The following is a 22,678-nucleotide window of genomic DNA, read 5'->3' as shown; positions in this document are numbered from 1 at the left end:
TGGAAGAGTGGGTTAGTGGTAATTTTATGTTCACTAAGATTGCCTCAGTCTCTCTTTCAAGCACATGACAGAGGAGAGCGTAGCTGGCCAGGAGGGACTCTACTTCATTGTTTGCTTGGAATAGGTTGGGTCGCTGGGACAGTATATAATAGACTTCTGTCTTGGGACGATCTCTCCTCTGATCTCCTATGTGAGAGAAGGAGAAGAAGAGAGATGGTTGGAGTAGGCAAAGTAGAGAAAACATTAGCTTGAAAGGATATCTGGAAAATGTTTCTTTAACATTAGAGTGAATTGAATTTTAGTTGCTGAGCCACAGGCTTGCAGTGCTGTTCTAGCTATAGGATCCAAATACAGTCAACCTACTGCTTCAGGAGCTGACTTCTGCTTCCTTTTTTTCTCCTGGGTTTGTGAACATGGAAAGCCTTGAAGGCACTGAGGACGCTCCAGGGAGGCTACAGGATATGGTTGGGTGTGGTGACATCAGGCCTAGTTTGGGTCCAAAGGAGTTGGAGGTTTACGCTCATCTTAGTTTGCGCCTGAGACTGTCTACTTGCACGACTCCAATGGATTTGAGAAGCAGCTGACCAGCCTACGGCAGGACCCTCAGCTGGTACACAAGGGTTTGTGACAGGGTGTATGGGCTGGGAAAGAACATGGTATGTCTGTCGGCATACTGGACTTCAGTGCAAGCACTTGTGCTTGTGTCTTTCTGCAACTTGTTCAGATACTGACAAGTCATACTACCCTCGTGTTCTGGGTGACTACAAATTCAGCTCTTGGGGTTTGGATGCCCTGGCACATATTTTGGGTTTTTTTTAGTGCATGTGATAATTGGACATCGTCTTGCCTAGTAAGTCAACAAAAAGCGTCCCAAGGCATTTTGTAGAGCAGTTTGTATTGAATTGGACCAAAAGTCCTTCTAGCCTGGTAATCTGTCTCTGGTAGAAGCCACTCATAGGCATCTAGAGAATGGTATAAGAATGGAGCATGTATAACAATGTTTCTCTGGAATACTCTTCCAGTCTTCAGCAATTCCCTTCAGCTAAGGGACTTCCTGAGGTCCAGTTGGATTCTGTGTAGTCAGGGTTTTCATTTCATAGTGTGACCAGTATCTGTGTGTAGGATTCTTAGACTGAGCGAGGGGATTTTGAGTTTACCTATGTTTTGTATGAAGAAAAACATGTTTTTGAATGCGGCATCCCAGTTCCATTTGTTCATTTATCCTCTGATTTTTGTGTTCTCCTTCTTCATATCTCCTAAGATTGTCTTTTTTTTTTCCACATCTTACCTACTTAGTTGCTGCTTCTACAGAAGCTGCTTTTGCCTTCAATCAACATCTTTCCTGTTTTAGTGTATCCTCTTGGGGAAGAAGACTGCAGAATTGGAATCTCATGAGTATTCAAGATGTGATTGTACTGTGACAGTGTCCAGTGTCTTGTTCTGTATTTACTAATAATTTCTTAAATACAGTTGCATTTTGAGTGCTCCTGAGCCTGCTGATGTGTGGAGAAGGATAAGCTCCAGGTAGTCTTTTACATCAGACTTGGAGATGTCTCCCAAGACCCCTCTGAGCTGCATGGGTGTGGCAGAACCAGATCTGTGATGGCCTCTCTGGGCAGAGGTGAGGTAGGGCCCTCACAGAGCCCTGCTAGGCAGGGGTTTTAGCCCCGTGTACCCCCCTTACCTTCCCCTTACAAAAGCCAGGTTGACTCATAATCTTCAAATTCTTTTGTGCTTATGCCTGTACCCTCTACTTCTCTTCATTGATGCCTTTGTCTGATTTTACCCATATAAATATTAGAGTCTGAGTTCCTGTATTTGAAAAACTGGTATTTCGTTTGTCGTTTTCCTTCTTTTAACATATTGTCATTCTGGTGAGGTCCTGCTGAAGCTGCCTTAATCTCCAGGTTGGTCAGACTCGGTTCCCTCAGCCTCTTTTAACAGAACATGTACTCCAACTCTCTGACCACCTTGGTGGTCTTAGCTGAACTTGCTCCAATTTATGAACATCTTTATTGCACTGGGGGGTCCATAACTGGATGCAGCAGTGGACACACAAGTGATCTACCAAGTGCTCTGTCAGAAGGAGATAATCACTTCCCATGATTTACCAGCCATGTTCCTGTTAATACAGCCCAGGATGCCTTTAGCCGCCTTTGTGTCTGTGCCCTGTTGGTTCGTACAATCACAGAATGGTTTGGTTTGAAAGGGACCTTGGAAGGTCATCTAGGCCAAGCCCCCTGCAATGAGCAGGGACATTCGAGTGTGAAGAGCTGTCTCTGAAGAATGGTCATGAGCAGGTTGAAAGTTTATGGGTAAGAATTAAGAGACCGAGGCAACAAAGGGAACCTTGTGGTTGTTGGGGTCAACTACAGGCTGCCTGATCAAGGGGACCCTAAGGATGAAGTCTTCTTACTGTGGCTACAGGAGGCTTTGCATTTGCAGGCTCTCATCCTGCTGGGGGACTTGAACCACCCCAGCATCTGCTGGGAAATTAGCAGAGTGAGCTGTAGGCAATCCAGGAGACTCATTGAGTGCATGAAGGAGAACTTCAGCAAATCAAAAATAGCTTTTGCATTCCTCATCCAGTTCAGCTTCAGCTGCCCCCGGCCTTCCTCCTACATGGTCAGGCAGCATCCCTATACTCTTCCCCAGGATACCTGTCCCTGCTTCCACTCCCTGTGCATTTCCTTCTTGCCCTTTAGTTTGTCCAGCAGGTCTCAACTCAGCCATGCCGGTCTCTTGCCTTGCTTTCCTGATTTCTTACACCTGGGGATCAAGAGCTCTTGTGCTTCATGGAAAATGCCCTCAAAGATTTGCCAGCTCCATTCTATGCCCTTGTCCCTGAGGGTAGTTTCCCAGGGGATCCTGTTGACTAACTCCTTGAAGAGCTGGAAGTTTGCTTTCCTAAAATTCAGGGTCTTGACTTTACTCTTTGCCTGAACCATATCCCTCAGGACTGTGAAGTCCACCAGTGTGTAATCACTGCAGCCCAGGCTGCCTCCAATCCTGATGTCACCCTTTAGCTCACTTGTGCTCATGACCATCAGGTCTAGTATTGCATCCCCTCTAGTAGGGCTGTCTGTTACCTGGCTTAAGAAGTTCTCCTCTGTGCACTTCAGGAGTCTCCTGGATTGTCTACAGCTTGCTGTGCTACTTTTCCAGCAGATGTTGGGGTCACTGCAGCATTTCCCTTGAGCGAACTTGGCTGCTTTCTGGGAAAATGAGCTCTAGAGGGTTACCCAACTTCATGTCCTTCAAAGAATGGTGGCCCATCTCAACAGACATGTTGACTGCCATTTGTAACTTCCAGGCAGCTGAGACCCCCAAAAGCAGATTGCACCTTTGTAAAGCCTGTCAGTTTTTTGCATGAAGACAATAAGCTAGGTTGGAATTACAAATGCAAATAATAACGTGAATGAAAGCAGCTTGGAGTGTCTTCCAGTGTCCGTGTTCATGAAAGAGGTTACTTGCCATTGTCAGGAATTCTTTACGGTGCTTTGTCAAGCTGTACGTTGAAGACTTCTCGCTGGGAATACTTGCACGCTGCTGCCTTCCGCAGGTGGGCTGGGTGTTCATGGGCGGCGTGAAGCGGCATTTGCCCTTTAGGTTCTGCACAGACAGAAGGTTTCCAGATCTGAGTGTTTGTGACACAGCACAGTGGCTTCTTTTACTACATGATAGTGGTGGAGGGGCATGTGTCTGGAGAGTCTATTTTGAAGAATTTCGGGTTGCGGTGAAGTAACTGTTTTAAGTAGAAGTCATGTTTTGTCTGTATGTCTCCTGCAAGCTGCTGAGCTTGAAGACACTGCACATATGTTGCAGAACAGGATTCACAGTGCCAGACTGGACGAATGATTAAGAAAAATTGGTTACAGTTAAATGAAAACAAATTTAGAGATCTGCACTAAGGAATGCAGAGAGAACAAATGAGCGTCGTAGCTAGATTGTATCACAAACTAAGTGTGTCAGTTTATTCTGTTAGAAATAGTTAGAAAAAGGTGCACATCATGCTGAAGCATATAAAGAAATACTGTCTGTAGGGCACACTGTTACCCTATAAAGCAGGTTTTTGGTGAAAGTTCTGGGCATCACATTTTGTTAATTATGGGCAAATTAGAAATTCAAGAGGACAGTACAAGTGATCAGAAGTTTGGGAACCCAGACTCAGGGTTTGGGCTGGGGAGCAAGTTTTGTATAATCTAGAGCAGTGGTTTTCAGTTGTTTTTTTTTCCTTTGCAAACGTAGTGATTTTTTTCCATGTTTGGAGTTGTAGACCAAATACAGAGCTTTTTAAAGCCTATAGGTAAGTATGACTCCTCTTCAGAGTTATTTCTGTGGGCCCTTAAAAGCAGCTCACTTGACCACAGGCTGAAAACTACAGATCTCTAGAAGAGAAGTTTGAGGAAAGGGAAGGAGAAAAATGAATTCTAAGATGGTGTAAGAGAAAAAGACAAAAAGCCGTTCTCTGCATTCTTAGTGGTGGTGTTGTCCCAAAAACCAGGGTTCTTTACTTGGGTGCAATGAGCCAAAAAATGCAGAGTTGAGATACTTAATTCGTGTCTGTGCAGAGCTGGCTGCTAGGTGGTAACTCCACAAAGCTAGCACCCCTGTTACTGCGTCACAGAGCTTATGTGTTCTTTACGAAGCACAGAACAGTTCTCTAACTTAATTCACTGGTTGGTTCCTGCCTCTTGTCATCGCTGGCTGGCTAATACATTCTCTGCTTACCATTAAAGACACAGTATTCATTTATTGTACTGCTCATGCTCAGTGGGGAAGGGGCTTTAGTGGATAGGGGGCTTTCCCTACCCGTGGGTGTGGGGGGTCTTTTTGCTATGCTAATTCTATTATAATGAGGATAGGTTGCCTTAGGGCAACTTCTAGTCGTGATGCTTCTCTTATCAATAGTATTGTTTCTTCAGGGCCCTTATCAATTTCTGACATTCTTTCATTATCTTCCTTGGCTATTTGTCATCAGTGTGAGGCTAGAACGGTGAGCTTAACCTGCAGCAAGGAAGGATTACTTTACCTAACAAAATGTTTTTTTAATAACATAAGGACACACACCTAGAGAAGCTGTAGAAGGTCAGTATGTTAGGAAAAGGAAGACAAATACTTGGTGGGCAGGAGGAAGATGACCTTCATGATTTCTGTGAGTTCGATATGACAGCTCAAATAATCATATTTAAAGTGACCAGCGTTGCTTTGCTCATAATGAATACTGCTGAAGAAGTACTGGTTGGTTCCTGAAAGGTGACCACATTTCCATTGGAGATTACTTTAGTACTATGTGTGGGAATCCATCCTAGGGAATGGGCTTGGCCACATCAAGTACAAAACACTAGGGATGCTCTTGGACCTCTTTGGGAGATGTATGCTCCTCAGGGGCTGTAGTCCAAAGTGATAGATGTCAGCTATTAAATATGCTGTGCAGCAGTGAGATGAAAAAATACTCTTTACACCTTGTGTGTAAAGCAGCTTTATTGTCGTCTCTTAGCTGTCAGATTTGCCTTCTTGTTTTTCCCTTGCCTGCCCATGATATATGTTCTTCTTTATTAGGCAATGTATTTACAACACATTGGTACAAGCTGCTAGTTTTAAGAGCCGTTTATGATCACTGTTACTAGCTGCATTTGCAGGCTACTCTAGGAGCCACCTAGTGGCACACTAATCCTAGTAAAATGTGTCTAAGAACGAAATATATGTAGTTGTAACCAAGACATTCTCGAGATGTGTCTGCACCCACATATAAGTATAATTAACTTTTGGGTTTTCAGCTACAAGAAGAAAGATGCAGATTTGTCTGTGGCTCAGGGTCGCATTAAGGATCTTGAAGTGCTGTTCCATCGAAGTGAAGCAGAACTCAATACTGTCCTGAATGAGAAGCGCAGTCTGGAAGCAGAGGTGGCCGATTTGCGTGCCCAACTTGCTAAGGTACGGCAGTGAGTGCTTCCTTGCTTCAGCACAGGAGAGGCTGTGTATTGTAAAATTTGTTAGCTTTCTTTGCAGTTAGTTTATAGTCTGAACATCATTGATCCAGCTTGTTTACTGCTGAACCTTTGCCTGCCCTCTTGGATATAAAACTAAATTTAAGCAATCTCTGTAAAATAACCGAAACATGGTGTTTTAGAAACTTTGCTAGTCAAAAGCTTCTATTTAAAAATTTCCGGTAAGTGTTTCTACGTTCATGAAGTATCAGGTTACTAGCTGTTGTCCTTTGTAAGGTCCTGCATAATTTTGAACTTACGCTGGGGTACCTAGTGGGCCTGTGCTAGCAAGAAAAAGAAGAGCATGCAACATACTGTGCTTGAGGAATTAATAATCCTCTGCTCCATTATCATATGGTGTTGAAATAATCCTATGTTTTAAATAACTGGTATCTAACCGTGAGAGGTTGTTTTAAATATTCATAAGCACAGACACACTTTTCTTTTTTGTGGTGTGTTTTGTTGTTGTGGTGGTGGTTTTTTTGTGTGGGGTTTTTTGTTGGTTGTTTTTTTTTTAATAAATCAGTGGCTTGACATTAGATTTGTTGTTGTGAATAACTGGTCTAAATATACCAATTGAAGACCATAAAGGGATTATGGATGGAAAGTAAGGATCCAGACAAAATGAAATCTTTTATCTTTAAAATTTTTTACTAGGCTGAAGATGGTCATGCTGTGGCTAAGAAGCAGTTGGAGAAGGAAACACTCATGCGTGTGGACCTGGAGAACAGGTGCCAGAGCTTGCAAGAGGATCTGGATTTCAGGAAGAATGTGTTTGAGGAGGTATTGTCAACATAGTCTGAAGCTTATGTAGCTTTTATTCAGACTGACTATGAGCAATTACTAAATAGTCCAGGTGGGGAAAATCAGTATTATCCTTGCTATAAATGGATGGAGTAATAAAATAGTTAAAGGTTTTGCAAGAGTTACATGGTAAGTCAGTGGCAGAGCTGGTGTGAGAGCTAAGTAACAAGGGTATTATTCCATGGGCAGGTGAGCTAATGTAGCAGCTGACAGCCCTGGGAAAGCGAAAGTCTTGTTCCCTCTCTCTGGACCTGGTTGCATGGCCCTACTTCTTATTTGCACCAGCTTTGGTGGTTGTTGGACCTGACTATAACTTGTTTTCCTTGATGAGAACAGTATGCAATTACCCTGCTTTTTGCAGCAGTAGTTTTCTGCCTGTTCAGTGAGTTGAGTTGTCTCATAGTGGTTCTGGTGAGGACCAGAGCTTTTATAAAGTAAGTAGTGGGAATGCACAGGTGGGGACTGGGGAAGGGAAGCACGATCTTATGTCAGTTTATTTCATCTTGTGAAAACCAACTCTGACCTTTGGTTCTTCTGCAATCTCATTCAATCAGTGGCTGCTGGGCAGTTGCCCCATGCTTCTGTCCTTCATCTCACCTGGGCTACTTGTGATGTTTGGCTCACGATGCACCAAACCACTTCAGCCTGGTTAACTAGTAACATACTTTCGTTGAGTTTAAGTTTTGCCAGCTTAGTAGCTGAGTTAAAATGGGATCAAATGAGTGCCCAGACTGGATTAAGGGATGGGGCAGGGCTGTGTAGCTAAGGAAAGGGGCTGGAGCCAGGCAAAGAAACCAGCTGGGTAAATCACCCCGAGTTGCGCTGACCACTCTCACTTCCATGCACTGGAGCAGTTGAATTGCTGCACATGTCTGCGATGACAGACCCTTGCGCGGTCTTTGCTTCTTGAGAATTGTGTTGCTGCTGACTAAAGGTGAAGCTAAATGAGACAGCAGAAGCTAATCTTAAAGCTTACTGTGCTGAAGTGGGGCTGTTCCTTTAGCCAGCCTTGGAGCTCTTTGATCCTTGTATGGACCAAGTCAATACACAGTGTGAAAAATGAATTGGTTTCCTTTGGGTTAGTGAATTAATGTGGCTCAGTGAAGGTTCCAAAGCTCCATTAGAACATCGAGACTGAGATTGTGGCAAGTGAAGCCTGCGAATTCTGGTGGTGTTGAACTCCTCGATCGGCTCAGCCCTTCACCTCATACTTTGTAGTCCCCCACGATATTTTTGTGGCCTCTGAGGGGTCGTTGCCTACAGTTACTGAGACTGCTGCTTGCTAGATTTCTCGGCATAAAAATTCACTGCGGAAGGGAAAGCTTCTTCCAGACCACGTCAGGGCACAGTGCTGTGAGTAGAAGGGTACGTTTCTAAGAGTCGGTTTCTAGATGTGGAGCACTTCTGCAAACAACTAGTAAAGTCGCTCTGAATTTGTGTTAGCTTGCTATGACTCCAGTTTAGGCATGCAAAGTGCTTCACTTGCCTGCTGTTCCTCCACATGGCCCTGCTGCTACCTTTAGGCCTCCTCCCAGTACTCAGAACCCCACTCGCTTGTTGTTCCTGTCCTGAAGGGGGAAATTGTTTCTTTGTCATACCATGCATTGAGGCCTGGCCAGGTCTCTGCAGGGCTCAACATGGATAAGTGCATGAGTAAGTCTTACCTCACTAGTTTGAGACCAGTGTTCTAGGCACAGAGAACTCATACTTCTCTAAAAATTAAAATTTCTTAATACTAACTCTGACCAGAAAAAAAATACATTTATGTCTTCAGGGTTGCTTGAGTTGCTGCTTTATTGCTAACATCATTAAAATCTAACATGTAGAGGTCCTCCAGTGTGTAGGAAAAGAGACATCATTTGCATGTGCTTAAAAGTGAAATTTGAAGATGCAGTCTTTCTCTATAATGATTATTTTTTCAGTATATATAATGCTCACAAAAGGTGTCTATTTTTATCTGACTCCCTGTATACTGCTATTGTGATGTAGGGATGTATATTAAGAAGGAAAGGGTTTGTAGTGCAGCATATGGAATCTCTCTTTGCTATGTAAAAATTCACATTTTCTTCTTTTGCCTCCCATCCCCCCATTTTGACTTTTGTGGCATAAAATAGCTTCTTACTTAAGCTGTATATGTCTAGTATTAAACCTGTCTTTAAGTTGTATCACTCTTAAGAATTATATCCTACCAAATGAGAACGGTAACTTGCAGTGGTTAGTACCTGCAGCACTTTTTAGGCTTAAATGCCTTTAGTATTGTAGGTCCTATATACTAAATAATCAGTACTGAAGTAATGAATTGTTGTCTGAATAATTGCTTGTACTGTTTACCCTAGTGCTGGGAAATTGTCCCCTTTTTTTATTGTGCACGTAGGAAATAAGGGAAACAAGAAAACGACATGAGCATCGTTTGGTCGAGGTGGACACTAGTCGCCAACAGGAGTACGAATCCAAAATGACTCAGGCCCTGGAGGATCTGCGAAATCAACATGATGAACAAGTCAAACTCTACAAAATGGAGCTTGAGCAGACCTATCAGGCCAAGGTAACTCCTGCTCTCCACAGCACTGACAGGAAGTCCAGCTGCTGAGAGAAAGCCATTTCTATCAGCCCTACTATCTGTAAGGAGACAAGTAATTATAACTTGACGAAGCTTTGTCCTAGTCTTCAGATGCCTCCTCTGGTGCTTGTGTGCAGATGCATTTCCAGGGAGGTTATAGCCAGAGGTAGTAGCTAGGAATGGCTTTAGCCAAGGGAGGCCAGTTTGTGAGAAAACACATGGATCTGTGGGTCACTGCGGAGGACACGGGGAATAGTGGATGTCATGCAGTAGCTCATTAGACAATGTCTTTTCTGTAAGGGCTTTTTTGTTCATGTCAGTAAATCAAATCCTTACTACAAAATGGAGGTGGTGGAGACTTGCCATAGGCACAATATGTCGGCTCTAAGAAGCTGGAGAGTTTGGGGAGTGGGTGCATTTCAATATGGGCCTTTGCCTGGAGGCAGTGAGCTTGCAAACCAATAAAGACGTACTGAGAGGGGCTCCATGTCCAAGGTTGTATTGTCACTTTACTCTTACTGTGGCCTTTGCAATGCTCTTACTAGCCCATATACGCTTTTAAATGCATGTAAGCCTTCACATGTTTTGAAGATCTAAGCTGGTTCGGGATTGGAAAATTACTAGATGCAGTTGTGGTTTCATTGGTGGTAGGGAAACTTCAGGTAAGGTATTGGACCTTTTTTGACCAGCTTTGGTGATGAAAACCATGGTACATAAATTGGAAATCATATAATCGGAATGATTTGGGTGGGGTTGGAAGGGACCGTTAAAGGCCATCTAGTCCAACCCCCCTGCAGCGAGCAGGGACATCTTCAGCTGGATCAGGTTGCTCAGAGCCCCGTCCAGCTTGACCTTGGATGTTCCCAGGGATGGGGCGTCTGCCACCTCTCCGGCCAGCCTGTGCCAGTGTAAAAAACTTCTTCCTTATATCCAGTCTAAATCTGCCCCTTTTTAGTTTGAAACCATTGCTCCTTGTCTTATCACAACAGGCCCTGCTAAAAAGGTTGGCCCCATCTTTCTTAGAGGCCCCCTTGAAGCACTGGAAGGCTGCTCTAAGGTCTCCCCGGAGCCTTCTCTTCTCCAGGCTGAACAACCCCAACTCTCTCAGCCCATCCTCATAGGAGAGGTGTTCCATCCCTCTGATCATTTTTGTGGCCTCCTCTGAACCCGCTCGAGCAGGCCCGTGTCTTTCCTTTACAGAAGGCTCCAAAGCTTGGTGCAGTACTGCAGGTGAGGTCTCGCCAGAGCAGAGTAGAGGAGAAATGTGAACACAAGAATAATTCAATACAGGAGAATCCTTCTTAGGCTTCTTAAAAAGATTTGCACTCTTTTGGTTTATCTGCCTTTTGTCATGGACGAGTGGAATGCACCTCACTGAAGAGAGAAGCAAAGCAGCAGTATGTTTTATTGAGGTAAAACAATAATTTGACAGTGTTCCATAAATTTGATGAAACTTAACAAAGTTTAACAGTGGTTTGACAAGGTTCAGTAAGTTTGGTGGCAAGGTTCACCTTATTAATTACTGCATGGAAGGAATATACAAAAGAAAATTGAGTTAGCATGATTTACACAGAGACCAGAGACAGGAAGAGTAAGGAAGGACTCTCCCATTGAGTCGTGAGGTTCAGAGTGGACCCCCTTGCTTCCTAAACTCCTTCTGGAGCCTAGGTGCAACTAGATTCAACCTTAGTGTTAGACCTGGTCAACAGTTTGTCTAATGGAATTATCCATGCAATGTTTATAATAATACTGAGTAGCCTATTGAGTAGGATTAGTAATGTTTCCTAGGGTTAATTCAGCATGCTACCAGTCACTTACTGAGGATCTGTCATGGGTAAGGGATCTCTGCCTTAGGTAAGGAAGAGTCTCTTAGTCTCAGGTGAGGAATCTTAGCCTATGAGAGGCATCCCTGCTCAAGAGGAGTCACCTGTGGTCCAGCTGCCATTCAGGGAGAGGTCCAGTTGGGCCCATCCTCTTGGTAATATTTATAGAGTGAAGTACTTGGCTGCTAGTCAGTAGTGTAGATAAGATAGATGTATTCGTTTTAGCTCTGATATCTTGTTCAGTGCTTTGGTTATCCTGCACTTTTGGGTTTCAAAACCACCTTTCGAAATATTTTTCAAGACTCCTTCAATCCTTTGTACGTGAGCCAGGGGCTTTCCAGCTCATCGGTTCACCCCCAGGATGTGAGGCTTGTTGCTCCTTAGTCAGCCTGAACCAAAGTACAGTGAGGAGTCAAGTGTATCTGTCACACCTGGGCAAATCCTGAGTTAGCAAATCCCAGTTCACCTAGCACTGGAGACACAGGAGGAGAAGCACCTTTGTTATTGATATAATTGCTGGTTACAGGTCTGTTGCTTTGTTGTTTTTTAATACTCATTGCCCTACCCGAAGGAATTAGGCAGCTGCCAGTTTTATGCTTATTGAAAATACTTGCTGACAATTGCAGCCACTTCTAATTCTCTTGCGGTGGAGAAATTACGGTGCTGCTAATGTTGTTCTCCTGTACCCTTCACTGAGAGTCCCTTTGAAGTCTTCGGTTTGATGATTTACAGTTTGAGAAACATTGATCTAAAATATGTAACTATTTCTTATGGCAGCAACGATATAGATAATAGAAACAAAATGAAGTACAGTTAGTAGTCTTGGCAGCATTCACAGAAGTTAGGAACATCTGATATTTTTATGCAATGAGATACTTGGATTGACTTGTCACAGTCTGAAGATGATCCAGGGTAAAAGATGCCTAGTAGAACAAAAAACAAAAGTCTGCAAAATACAGACTTGGAGAATGAAAAAGTGACAAGACTTGAACAGGGGGATTAACAAATTAAGCTGCTCTTTCCCCACGTGGTGGTTATGGATGAAGTTGGAATGCGAAGGGACAAACGGGCATAGCTGTGAGCTTCATTCTGTGGATTTCTGGGTAAAAATGTGTCCCTGTTCAGAGAGAGCCTGAGCTGTTAAGGAAGTGGATTGTTAAATGTAGCTACTGAGCTGCTCCAGGACGAAAGGATCTTGGGTAAAAGCTCACTTTCTGTTCTGACCATGACCTTTGAGAATAAGGAATAGAAATTCTAAATCTGAGGGTTTGGCACTGCGTGAGGAAGGGAATGGTGTCAGCATTCACATAACTTTTAATTTTAAGCTTTATAAGAAGTAATGGAGTATGTAGTTGACTCGAAGTTCCTTCAAAACCCGTAGCCTGAAGAAGGCTGTATGAACCTTGTGAACAGCAGAGCTAATGAAGATTGATTTTTATAAAGCTTTGTGCTGTGTGGCTAAAGAACATGTCCTACCTGTAACAGTTCTTAGAATTGGGGCAGTTTAGTTCCTGGGTAGATTCCATGGTGTGTAGCTGAACGGTTGAACTCCAGCTGTAAGGCACGAAAAGGATGCTTTTTCGAGCTATCTGCTTTGATGAACCTTGCTGTGCAATAGCTTTGAGCTCCCTTGTGGCTCAGTCAGATTTGGTTAAAATTAGCCACTAGCAATGAAGCTTGTTTGTTAGGGGAAATGAACAAAACCTGAAAATAAATTGAATGTTGGTGACTATTAGGAAAAGAGAATACAACCAAAAGCATTGTTTTGCCTCTGGGTCAGGATGTTGCCTGGAGTGCTGTGGGTAGTTTTAGTCCTTGTTGAGAAGGTAGTACAGAGTAATACAGAGAGGGCTAACAAACACTAGAATATGAAACAGGTCCGGCATAAATTTTAAAAGTGAAGTTTAAAATAAAACTTCAGCTGGGAAGAGAGATGAGAGAAGGGGAAGATGCAGTGGATGTCTGTGCAATGATAAATAGCATGGAGAAGGTGAATGAGGAGTAATTGTTTATTATTTTTCAGTAGAAGTAGGGACAGTGAATGTCCAGTGGCCAATTTGGAAGACACATAAGAAGGCTGTTCTTCATTAATATATAGCTAAACTCCTTGCCCCATAAATTCAAAAAGCAGAGACAAATTCCTGCCTGAAAAATCCATGAGAGGCAGTAAACATCAAAATACGGTCTCTGGCTTGGGAAGTCCCTGAGCTGCAGATGGCCAGCTGAGACGTAATAGCCATGGAATATTTTATTGACCTTAGTCTGTGGGCATCCAGGGAGCTGTTAGACCAGGACGTGAACTAGGCGGCCTTTGCTCGGACCCAGTGTGATTGTTCTTCAACAAACAGGCAGGTAGTGTGAGCACGTGAACCTCAGTTTTTGGAAACTACAAGGCTGCTTATATAATGGAAGGGCTAATAGACTGGGGTTTTTTAATAGCATGAGCAAATCCTATAGGAATAGGACTGAAAGGGATTTTCCTGGCCCTTAGGGCGTTTCCTTAATATTAGGCAATCCTTGTTATAAACTTCCCATATTTCCACTTAAAATTATTTAAGATTAAATAGCTTTTATTTTTTACCAAAAGGCTATTTGCAGGTTATCTAACTCAATGCAAGTGACTTGTATAAAACTTGCCTTCCAGCTGGAGAATGCCAAACTGTCTTCTGACCAAAATGACAAAGCTGCTGGTGCAGCTCGAGAGGAGTTGAAGGAGGCTCGCATGAGAATAGAAACGCTCAGCTACCAGCTTTCTGGCCTTCAGAAACAGGTAAAGGGACTAAATTTGCTTTCATCAATCGTACAGACAACTGTGTTTGGATATATTAACATTTTCTGTCCCTTCATATTTTCTGAATTTTAGGGAGAAAAATCTTTGTTATGTTCATTTGGGAGGGAGATGAATTTTTAACTTTTTTGCTGTACCAACATAGATGCCAACTGGGTTTTCCATTGTGCTGTCTACCTAGGCTAGTGCAGCGGAAGATCGCATCCGTGAATTGGAGGAGATGATGGCTGGTGAGCGGGAAAAGTTTAGGAAGATGCTAGATGCAAAGGAGAGGGAAATGACAGAAATGAGGGACCAGATGCAGCTGCAGCTTACAGAGTACCAGGAACTGCTTGATGTTAAGTTAGCACTGGACATGGAGATCAGTGCTTACCGAAAACTCCTGGAAGGAGAGGAGGAAAGGTACGTAGAGATTCCACTTTTCTTAGGATTAGCAGGTGTTATTTTCATTTCTTATGCTTATTTTTTTATCAGGACTGCCCAGATTTTGTTTCACTGAAGTCATATTAGCTTCACACCACAGTGTGTTGCATGGAACACTTGCAAGTGTTCTCATCTCAGAGTACAGTGAACTATTGTTCTGTGCTTGACATTCATCTCCTCTTTTTATTTAAGTGCTTATAGTTCTGTGTTTTCCTGTTTTTAAATGGTGTGGTTCAAGAATAGTGTGTTTAGTAGTAGATAACCCCCGCCTCCAGTGTAAGTGATCTGTGTTGCTCTCACTAGCACTGCTTTCCCTGTCACCTAATCATGCCACCAGAAAATTTCTCAGGGAAGGATAGCCGCCCCCCCTTCTCTCATACGCAGTCCTTCTGACACACACAGCGAGGCTGCTTTCAGCTTGGGGCATATTACAGTCTGGTTACTGAGTGTGCTGTAGCATTATTGCTTCGTGTGTAGTTCCCTGGGTGAGTTAATTAAAATGCTTGCTTGATTGTGTTAAGGTTGAAGCTGTCTCCAAGTCCCTCCTCCCGTGTTACAGTCTCTCGGGCTACCTCCAGCAGCAGCAGTAGCAGTACTTCACTTGTTCGCTCTTCCCGAGGCAAGAGAAAACGTCTTGAAGCAGAGGAACTTTCAGGCAGTGGAACCAGTGGAATTGGCACTGGAAGTATTAGTGGCAGCAGTAGTAGCAGTAGCTTCCAAATGTCCCAGCAAGCTTCAGCTACAGGAAGCATCAGCATAGAAGAGATAGACCTGGAGGGCAAATATGTTCAACTGAAGAACAACTCGGAGAAGGTATGTGTCAGCAGAACTCCCAGAAAACAAGGAGGAGCAGCTAAATTGAAGTGTTACGCAGCCTTTTGTAGCACAAGTAGATGGAGTCACTTGGAGAGCAGGAGCAAAGTGCAGCATCCTGCAATAATTAACAGGGGCATTTGAAAGTTGAATGTTGGCGTGTGCTAGCCTGAGTGTGATGTTTGCTGCAGGAAGAGAACGTATTTTGTGTCCCAGATGTCTAAACATGTGTGCTGGTGCCTTGCTCATGTAAATAGCTTTTCTAGCTCTAGGCAGAATTATTTTTGTGATGTGTATCTTGTTTAATTTTGCTGAATGACCTTAGGGGATTTACATTTCAGACTAGTGGTGGGTGTAGAAAAATACTTTCAAGTTGGAATGCAGATGTCTAACCACCATGTAAATAAATTTATATTCACATTATTTTAATAACAAAGAGACCTAGAGAAGGCTCTGATGCCTGTTTGCTCTGTTTTGCTCACCCTAAATAACCTATGACTCTCTCCATTAGGATCAGTCTTTGGGTAACTGGAGACTGAAAAGACAAATTGGAGATGGAGAAGAAATTGCTTACAAATTTACTCCGAAGTATGTCCTCAGAGCTGGGCAGACTGTAACAGTAAGTTAAACCTACAGTATGTCACCAACATCTTTTGTTGAAGTGGTGGGTGGCAGTTGCAAATTTGACGTTTGGTACAGCCTGATTTGGGGTATAACTTCTGGTTTAATGGATTTCACTTCAGAGCTAGAGCAGGATTTCAGTTATAAAATGTAGAACAGAAATTGAATTTCTATATTAGCACTTGAGTATTTTAAGACCATTTCAGGGACAGAGAAAGTTGAAGAAAAAGGTATTTTGGGGGGTGGGTCAAGGGCTGGTTTTTTTTTTTTTTCAAACACCGTTGCCCAGGTTGGGAACACTAATCCTGCTCAGCTTCTTAATGAAATAGGGACATTTCAGAGCATCCGTTTGGTCTAGTGGACTTTAGTTAAAGACTAGATGTTCTCAGACTTATCTGTAGTAGAACAGCTGCTTTTCTATAATTTTGTATTCTGTTTTCAGTCTGCAACAGATGTTCTTTCAGTAGAAAAAAAAGGCTTTATTTTTATTAGTTCCAGCTATTTCTACCTAAGCATCAATTGCTCAGATACATATATAGGATTGAATTGATATTCTACAAGCTGCATTTTTATGTCTTGGCTCCATACAGTATAGTCATTGAGACAGTGGTAGGAGAAATATGTATCTTCAAAAAAGAAATGATGACTACAGTATTAGATAACTTTATTTTTTTGTGGCTAGTGTTACTTTTTGTTGTAAACTGAGAATAATATCTTACTACAAGTGATAGTGTGGGTAAAAGCAGGGTAAAATTGCCGTTGGAATTCAGAAACAAAACTGGTATGTAGAGAGAAGTAGGAGAATTAGGGGGTTTTGTATATTTAAAAATGTGCATAAATTGATACAGAATATCTTTCTTGCTAGATCTGGGGTGCAGATGCAGGCGTATCTCATAGCCCCCCTTCTGTTCTCGTGTGGAAGAACCAAGGCAGCTGGGGCACTGGAGGAAATATCCGCACATACCTCGTAAACGCTGAAGGAGAGGTAGGCTGTGTCTGTAGGGAGGGAAAAAAAAAAGCTGTGGGCTGGGTTATCTCCCAAATGCTTTAATTTGGGGGTGGGGCAGGGGACACACAACTAAATCCTGATTTTAAGATCTCTCCTATTGTCTTCTAAAATAAGACCGTTTATAACACTGAAATAATTAAATATCTGTATGTATCTGAGATTTTGGGGAAATTCTGGAAAACTGTGGTGGTCATCTTGATTATATCCATAGACTTCTTTTTTTCCTGTTTTAGAAAAGCACCCTGCTAGCAGATAACTTGTTTGGAATTTGAGTATTTTCAGATGCCACAAAGACAGCAAGTGCTGCTGGCGATTCAAAGTTATGTTATACAGCACCTACAATATTCTGGGGTGCAATGTAAATACTAACATAGGAAGAGAGCTGTCCTTTCAGTGCTGGAAGTATATCAGAAGCTTTCATTTGGCACAGGTTTTTATGTATTCTGTGTTGTCTTACATCTGCCTGCAACTGACTTTTTTCTAAAACCGTCCCTGCAGAAGACTCCTGTAAGGGAGGATTGTGCTTGGCTGTTACTCATAAATGTGCCATTATCCCAGCGATCTGATAGGAATAGGAAAGTGAGACAACCACAGCTGTATCAGTTTTCATGCTGCCTTTCTTGTGCCAATTCTGTGGAAATACTTTGTGCAGAACAGCAGCACAGGACAAGGTAGGAGGGAGGTCACTTGTACCAATAGCAAGCTAACTGGCTTAGTATTCAAAGAGAAGTGGTTAAACTAGTATCTGAAAAATGTGCAAATCCACATCTGTTCCCAGGGTGGTTACCTTTAGTATCCCTGCTCAGAAGTGTATGTTTAGGTCGACTTTTTTCACAAGTAGAACTATGTACCTATGATTTCAAGGGTGCAATTGCACAGAAGAATTTCTTACTACGAAGTAGTGTTATAATTTGGTAATAAAGGAAGCTTTCTGGGGTTTTAGAATTCTTTTTCATGCCTGGTTTCAAAGACTGTCCTGACAATTGATATATGCAATTGATACAGAATATTTAGTAGAAATTAGGCATATTCTTAATGCTGTGTAACCATACAGAGAAACTTTAGTTTTTCTCACATTATGATATATTTCAGACAGCTCCTAGCTGGGTCTGCTGTGAGCTTGTATAACATTGACTAATGACCACCTGAAACATGGCTGCTTCCTCAGCTCCCTAGGTAATGAAAGAATATCCCTGAAGTTAAATTACACTACCATGCCTTTGTTGTGGTTTGCAGGATATTATCAGCATTCGCTTACATAGCGAACATTCAATCTAGGGCAAGTTGCTTTAAGCCTTCTGAAGTTTAATAGGGGTATTACATTGATGGTATAGCAAAAACTTGAGATAGATGTAGACTACTGGCCATCTCCTTATCTGTCATTTTGTGTAGGAAGTTGCGGTGAGAAGCGTTACTAAATCAGTAGTCATGCGAGAGAACGAAGAGGAAGAGGATGAAGCAGAGTTTGGAGAGGAAGACCTTTTCAACCAACAGGTAATAAGATGCAGACCAGATGTTTAACTTGTGCCTTGTTGGTTGGATTAGTCAGGCATAAGATTTAGGGGGGATCCCTTCAACTTCTGCTAGCTCTAAGCTTCCTGATCCGTTTTTCCGACGGATGCCTGCAGAGGACAGCCTCCGAATGCCTTGCAGCCCTCCGCATTACTGCAGTGCACAGAGTATAACGGAGCGACCTTCCAGGAGCTGCTGCACGAGCCACTAATGGCACAGCTGAAGCAGTGGCTAATGTCGCGTCAGGATGCCAGGGTATCTATGGAAGTATGTGACAGGTCACAGCTTTACAGTGCTGCAGTGATGTCAACTATTTTTAGGGTTCGTAAGATTAGTTTTAGCAGTCGGTGTTCCTCCTATTCCTGTGAAAGAGTCCGTGGCATTCTTGCTGTCAGCAGAATATAACCATTGGAAAATACAACTATTAAAAGCCAGGAAAGGGGGAGTTTCTGTTGCTGCAAGATTGTGACGTGTGCTATGCTTTCTCTATAGCTATGAAGTTCCCTGAATATAACTAAACTACAAAAAAATGCATTTAACAATTGAGATAATAACCAGTCTAGGCTTACAATATCAAAGGCTAGTAAGAACTGAGTTCAACTTTGTCTGTCTTATTTCAGGGGGATCCCAGAACAACCTCTAGAGGATGCTCAGTGATGTGAAGAAAGTAAAAAGAAACTATTATTTGCTATTTTTTTCATTTATTTCCTTTTATTTTTGCTATTTTTTTCCCTCCAGAGCCACTGAAAACTATTTTTATATGCATCATCTGATTTCTTTGAAGTTTACTCCTTGGTACATTTTTATAAAAAAAAAATTTAAAAAAACCTTTACTGAACAAAACTGCCAGAATTTTTAATAGATTTCTTAATTTTTCCCTCTTTGTTGAAACACTATATTGGAATACAGTTATTTTTTCCCATACAGAGTTTAAAGTCTTACGTACCAATGTGCAGCAAAAAAGAGAAAATTTTAGCTAAAATGGGATGAGACTCCTTGAGTGTATGGTAAATCTATACTTGCATATATAACCAGGATAAAGTAAAAAAAACAACAAAAATACCCAAACCAAAAAAACCAAACCCAAAAGTTTAAGAAAGTGTGTTCATCTGCAGGGCCCCAGGAGAGATTCACAGTAGTGTTTTCTCCGTACTTTAGGAAATGGTAGTGTCTTGCCTGGTATCCTCCGCAGTGCCTAGCTTAGGAAAATTAGACCCCAGGTTTGTTGAGAATGCTGCTCCCCCAATGGGAGTAACAAAGGGAAGCAGCATTTTAGCCATTCTCAACCCAGGACCATGGTGTCTTGTCCTGCTCCAGGGTCTGACAGCCCAGTGGTGAAAACATCTGAGTCTGTCAGCACCTCAGCTCCATATCGATACTGCAGAAGATGGAGAATGGTGGGTTCTGCTCACTGAATACATACGCCATCTTAAGGCAGGGAAGTGTCAAAACCAGAGTTTTAACTTTTCTTTTCAGGGGCTTTTGACATTGTCATAAATGAGACTTTGTTAAGTCATGGACGCAAGTTGTGATGTACAGTATTTATGATGTTAAGCATCATCATTTAATGCTTCTGACATATTCAACATTAAACAGAATGATTAAGATTTTAGATGTTAAAAATATTTTTACTTTTGGCAATGATAAATATTGGGGATTTTAAAGGTTACCCTGTGTAAATGTTGACTTTTTTAATCAGACCTAGATGCAGCTTGTTCATACTTTGCTCACATTCAAAGGGGCATTGTCAGATACCGTAAGGAGCAGTGTTTGCAAAATAGTACAGAAATAGTTTAATGACTTTTTTAAAAAGTAAAAGGAACTGCTGTTGTTTAGGACATAAGCATTGCTTTGTAGTGTTCAAATGCTCAAAGTAAAGCCTAACAGTAAGTGGAGGGAGAATAACGCTTTTTAGAAAAAATGCTTTGTATGAGTAGCAGGTGACTCTTATTTCAGTAGGAAATTTTGAATCTGACAGTGTCCCTTTAGCTTAAGGTTTCTTCCGATGCGTTTCTGTGGAGATAACTCTGACTCCCGTAAGGGTTAGTATTCATACAGTAGTGCATGTTTAAGCACTAGGAAAAATACTTGACTGCTCCAAAGAATGTATTGGCTACTGTACAGGCAAATGAGTTTTCCACTAGTTGTTTGGATACGGAATTTGGATACCGTTTGATGCCAGCATAGAATCCTGTTTTTACCTGCACTCTTGAACTCTGATCTTGTCGTTCACGTAGTTTAGACTCCTCAAACAAGCTACAAGGTTTGGATGTTTTCGGTGGCTTTTGGACATTATGTTCTCTGAACAGTATTGTGACTGACAGATATAACCTAGAAAGTCAGTTTAGTGGCTTCGACTGATGGCTTTGTAATGCAAGCAGGGTGGGAACAAAAGGGGTTTTTTTAAGCTTATGGATTTATTTTGCCATTTAAAAATAAATCACAGATGCTACTTTTCTCATTTGAGCAGGATGACTGAATTACTGAAATTAAACTAACAGAAATTTAGAATTATGTTTTAATCTGTTACCAGAAGATTCATTACAAAAAGGCAGCGGGAAGATTTGGCTGTTTGGGCTAATGGGATAACTTCATTGATGTACTTGGCTGGTTTTCTAATGTAATTTTCCCACTCTGCTTGAGTAGAAGGTTAAATATGTAGTAAATCATGTCTATCTCTCTGTAAAATGTATCTAGTGAAATTATGTTTCTCAGACATACTGTTATTGATTACCTTTTCTAAATTTGTTGTTGTGCAAATTAATGCAATCAATGTTAAAAGTATTTTTGCAATGCACCTTCCAACCACTGGACAGCATTTCCCTTTCTGACCCACAGCTTCTATAATTACATAATGTTTGAGGACTTTTTGCTTTTTTTCCCTAAAGATCTGTATTTATTTTTTTTTTACATTGGCCAGTTTTCAGATTGCTTATTCCTGTTTAAGAACAATTTAAGATTGTTCTGTGATCTTAAACACTTAAAGCGATGAGTGTGTAGTTTATTTGCATTTTTTCTGTGATTTTTTAATTTTTTTTTATTTTTTTTTTTCTGTAAAGAATGGGCTAGGAAAGGCAGCTTGAATGATCAAAAATCTTTTGCTACCTGAGCCATAGTTTTCTTAACAGCTACTGTATTAGGAATGTCTCTTGTAGCCTTAAGGACTGGTGCTTGCAGACCTCTTGTGATGAGCACTGTGCCCTTCAGTAACCTCTGCAGAATTTGTCCTTAAATTTGGAACTGTGTCTTTTAACTTTGGAAAGAGTTTATTCTTCAGTACCATGTTTAGGTATATACCAGTGTTCATCTAAAACAGTGATTGACATGGTGGGAAAAGCTGAACACCAAGAGTCTAAATGGGGGTGATTCTGTCACAGCAGTGCTTTCTAAAAGGCTATGAAAAATATGAGAAATAATTCCTAGCTGTAAATTACAAGACAGAAAATCTACTGTATTCCACGTACCTTTTTTTCTGTGTGTGTCTGCTCCAGACACCGTCCTTTTCTCTTGCTTTTGATGCTGAGCTTCAGTGTCACGGCAGTGCTCCAGACTGGGAGGTTTTTCGGCTTTACCAAACCAAAAGGCATTTTCTTTTTTTTTTCTGTCTTTCAAGGATTTTTTTTTTCTCCTTTTTCAGGATAATTAAAGCTTTTGGTTCAAATAAAATCCAGTGTCCTCTTGCCCTCTCTTCCTATTTGATCCTGTATGTGAACAACTCTTGAAGTGGAGGATAGTCAGCATTTCTACTCCAGTGTCTGATATCAGGTGTAGAGCTTGAAGGAGAAATAGATTTGCCTTGTCAGGAGACAGATTATTTTAAGGCTTCTCTGATAGGGAGATGAACCAGTATAGCTTTTCTCAGAGTAGTTACTTGAGTGTAACTATCCATGTTGTTATTCCAGAAAAATAAGCAAACAACTTTGTTCTGGATGAAATAGGAAAAGTGATTCCTAAAGTATTCTCACTGGTTAAGAGGGGGAAGGAATAACAGCATAACTGCAGCAGAACAGTTAAGCCCATCTTTTCATCAGCGATCATAACAGACTGTCATATAAAATACGATAAACACATAGTACCTACTCCTAAGTTCATACAGTGTGAAAATGCTTGTGTCAGAACAAGTGCATCCATCTGCAGAGCCGGGGGTAACGTGGTGCCCTGCAGACTGAGATACGGTTCCAGAGAGGCTCTGGCACTTCATGCCATTTCTGGCTGCCTTGCTTCTGTATTTGCTTTAGCTGTTGGGTTGCAGTGACTTATTCCAAGGAATGCAGTGGCTATGATTCCTTTGTTGCTGCACAGCTTGATTTCCAGGCTGAGGTTAGTTTGGGGCTC

General features: G+C 41.8%; 1 protein-coding gene across 1 annotated transcript in view; it reads left to right on the top strand.

Moving 5' to 3' along the window:
* Positions 1–19,005, top strand: part of LMNB2 (lamin B2) — a 33,972-nt gene extending 14,967 nt beyond the window's left edge. Inside the window, exons 3-12 of the mRNA XM_086477722.1 lie at positions 5,781–5,937; positions 6,648–6,773; positions 9,169–9,339; positions 13,822–13,947; positions 14,147–14,367; positions 14,910–15,201; positions 15,713–15,820; positions 16,688–16,807; positions 18,224–18,325; positions 18,964–19,005. Coding sequence (XP_086333848.1) covers positions 5,781–5,937; positions 6,648–6,773; positions 9,169–9,339; positions 13,822–13,947; positions 14,147–14,367; positions 14,910–15,201; positions 15,713–15,820; positions 16,688–16,807; positions 18,224–18,325; positions 18,964–19,005 — 1,465 coding nt within the window. The remainder of the gene's footprint in view (positions 1–5,780; positions 5,938–6,647; positions 6,774–9,168; positions 9,340–13,821; positions 13,948–14,146; positions 14,368–14,909; positions 15,202–15,712; positions 15,821–16,687; positions 16,808–18,223; positions 18,326–18,963) is intronic.
* The last annotated feature ends 3,673 nt before the right edge of the window (positions 19,006–22,678 follow it).

Source organism: Leptosomus discolor, chromosome 24 (genome assembly GCF_034619465.1).
Source record: "Leptosomus discolor isolate bLepDis1 chromosome 24, bLepDis1.hap2, whole genome shotgun sequence".
NCBI lineage: Eukaryota > Metazoa > Chordata > Aves > Leptosomiformes > Leptosomidae > Leptosomus > Leptosomus discolor.
The sequence above is the reverse complement of the archived record's forward strand: the minus strand, read 5'-3'. Positions and strand labels throughout refer to the sequence as shown.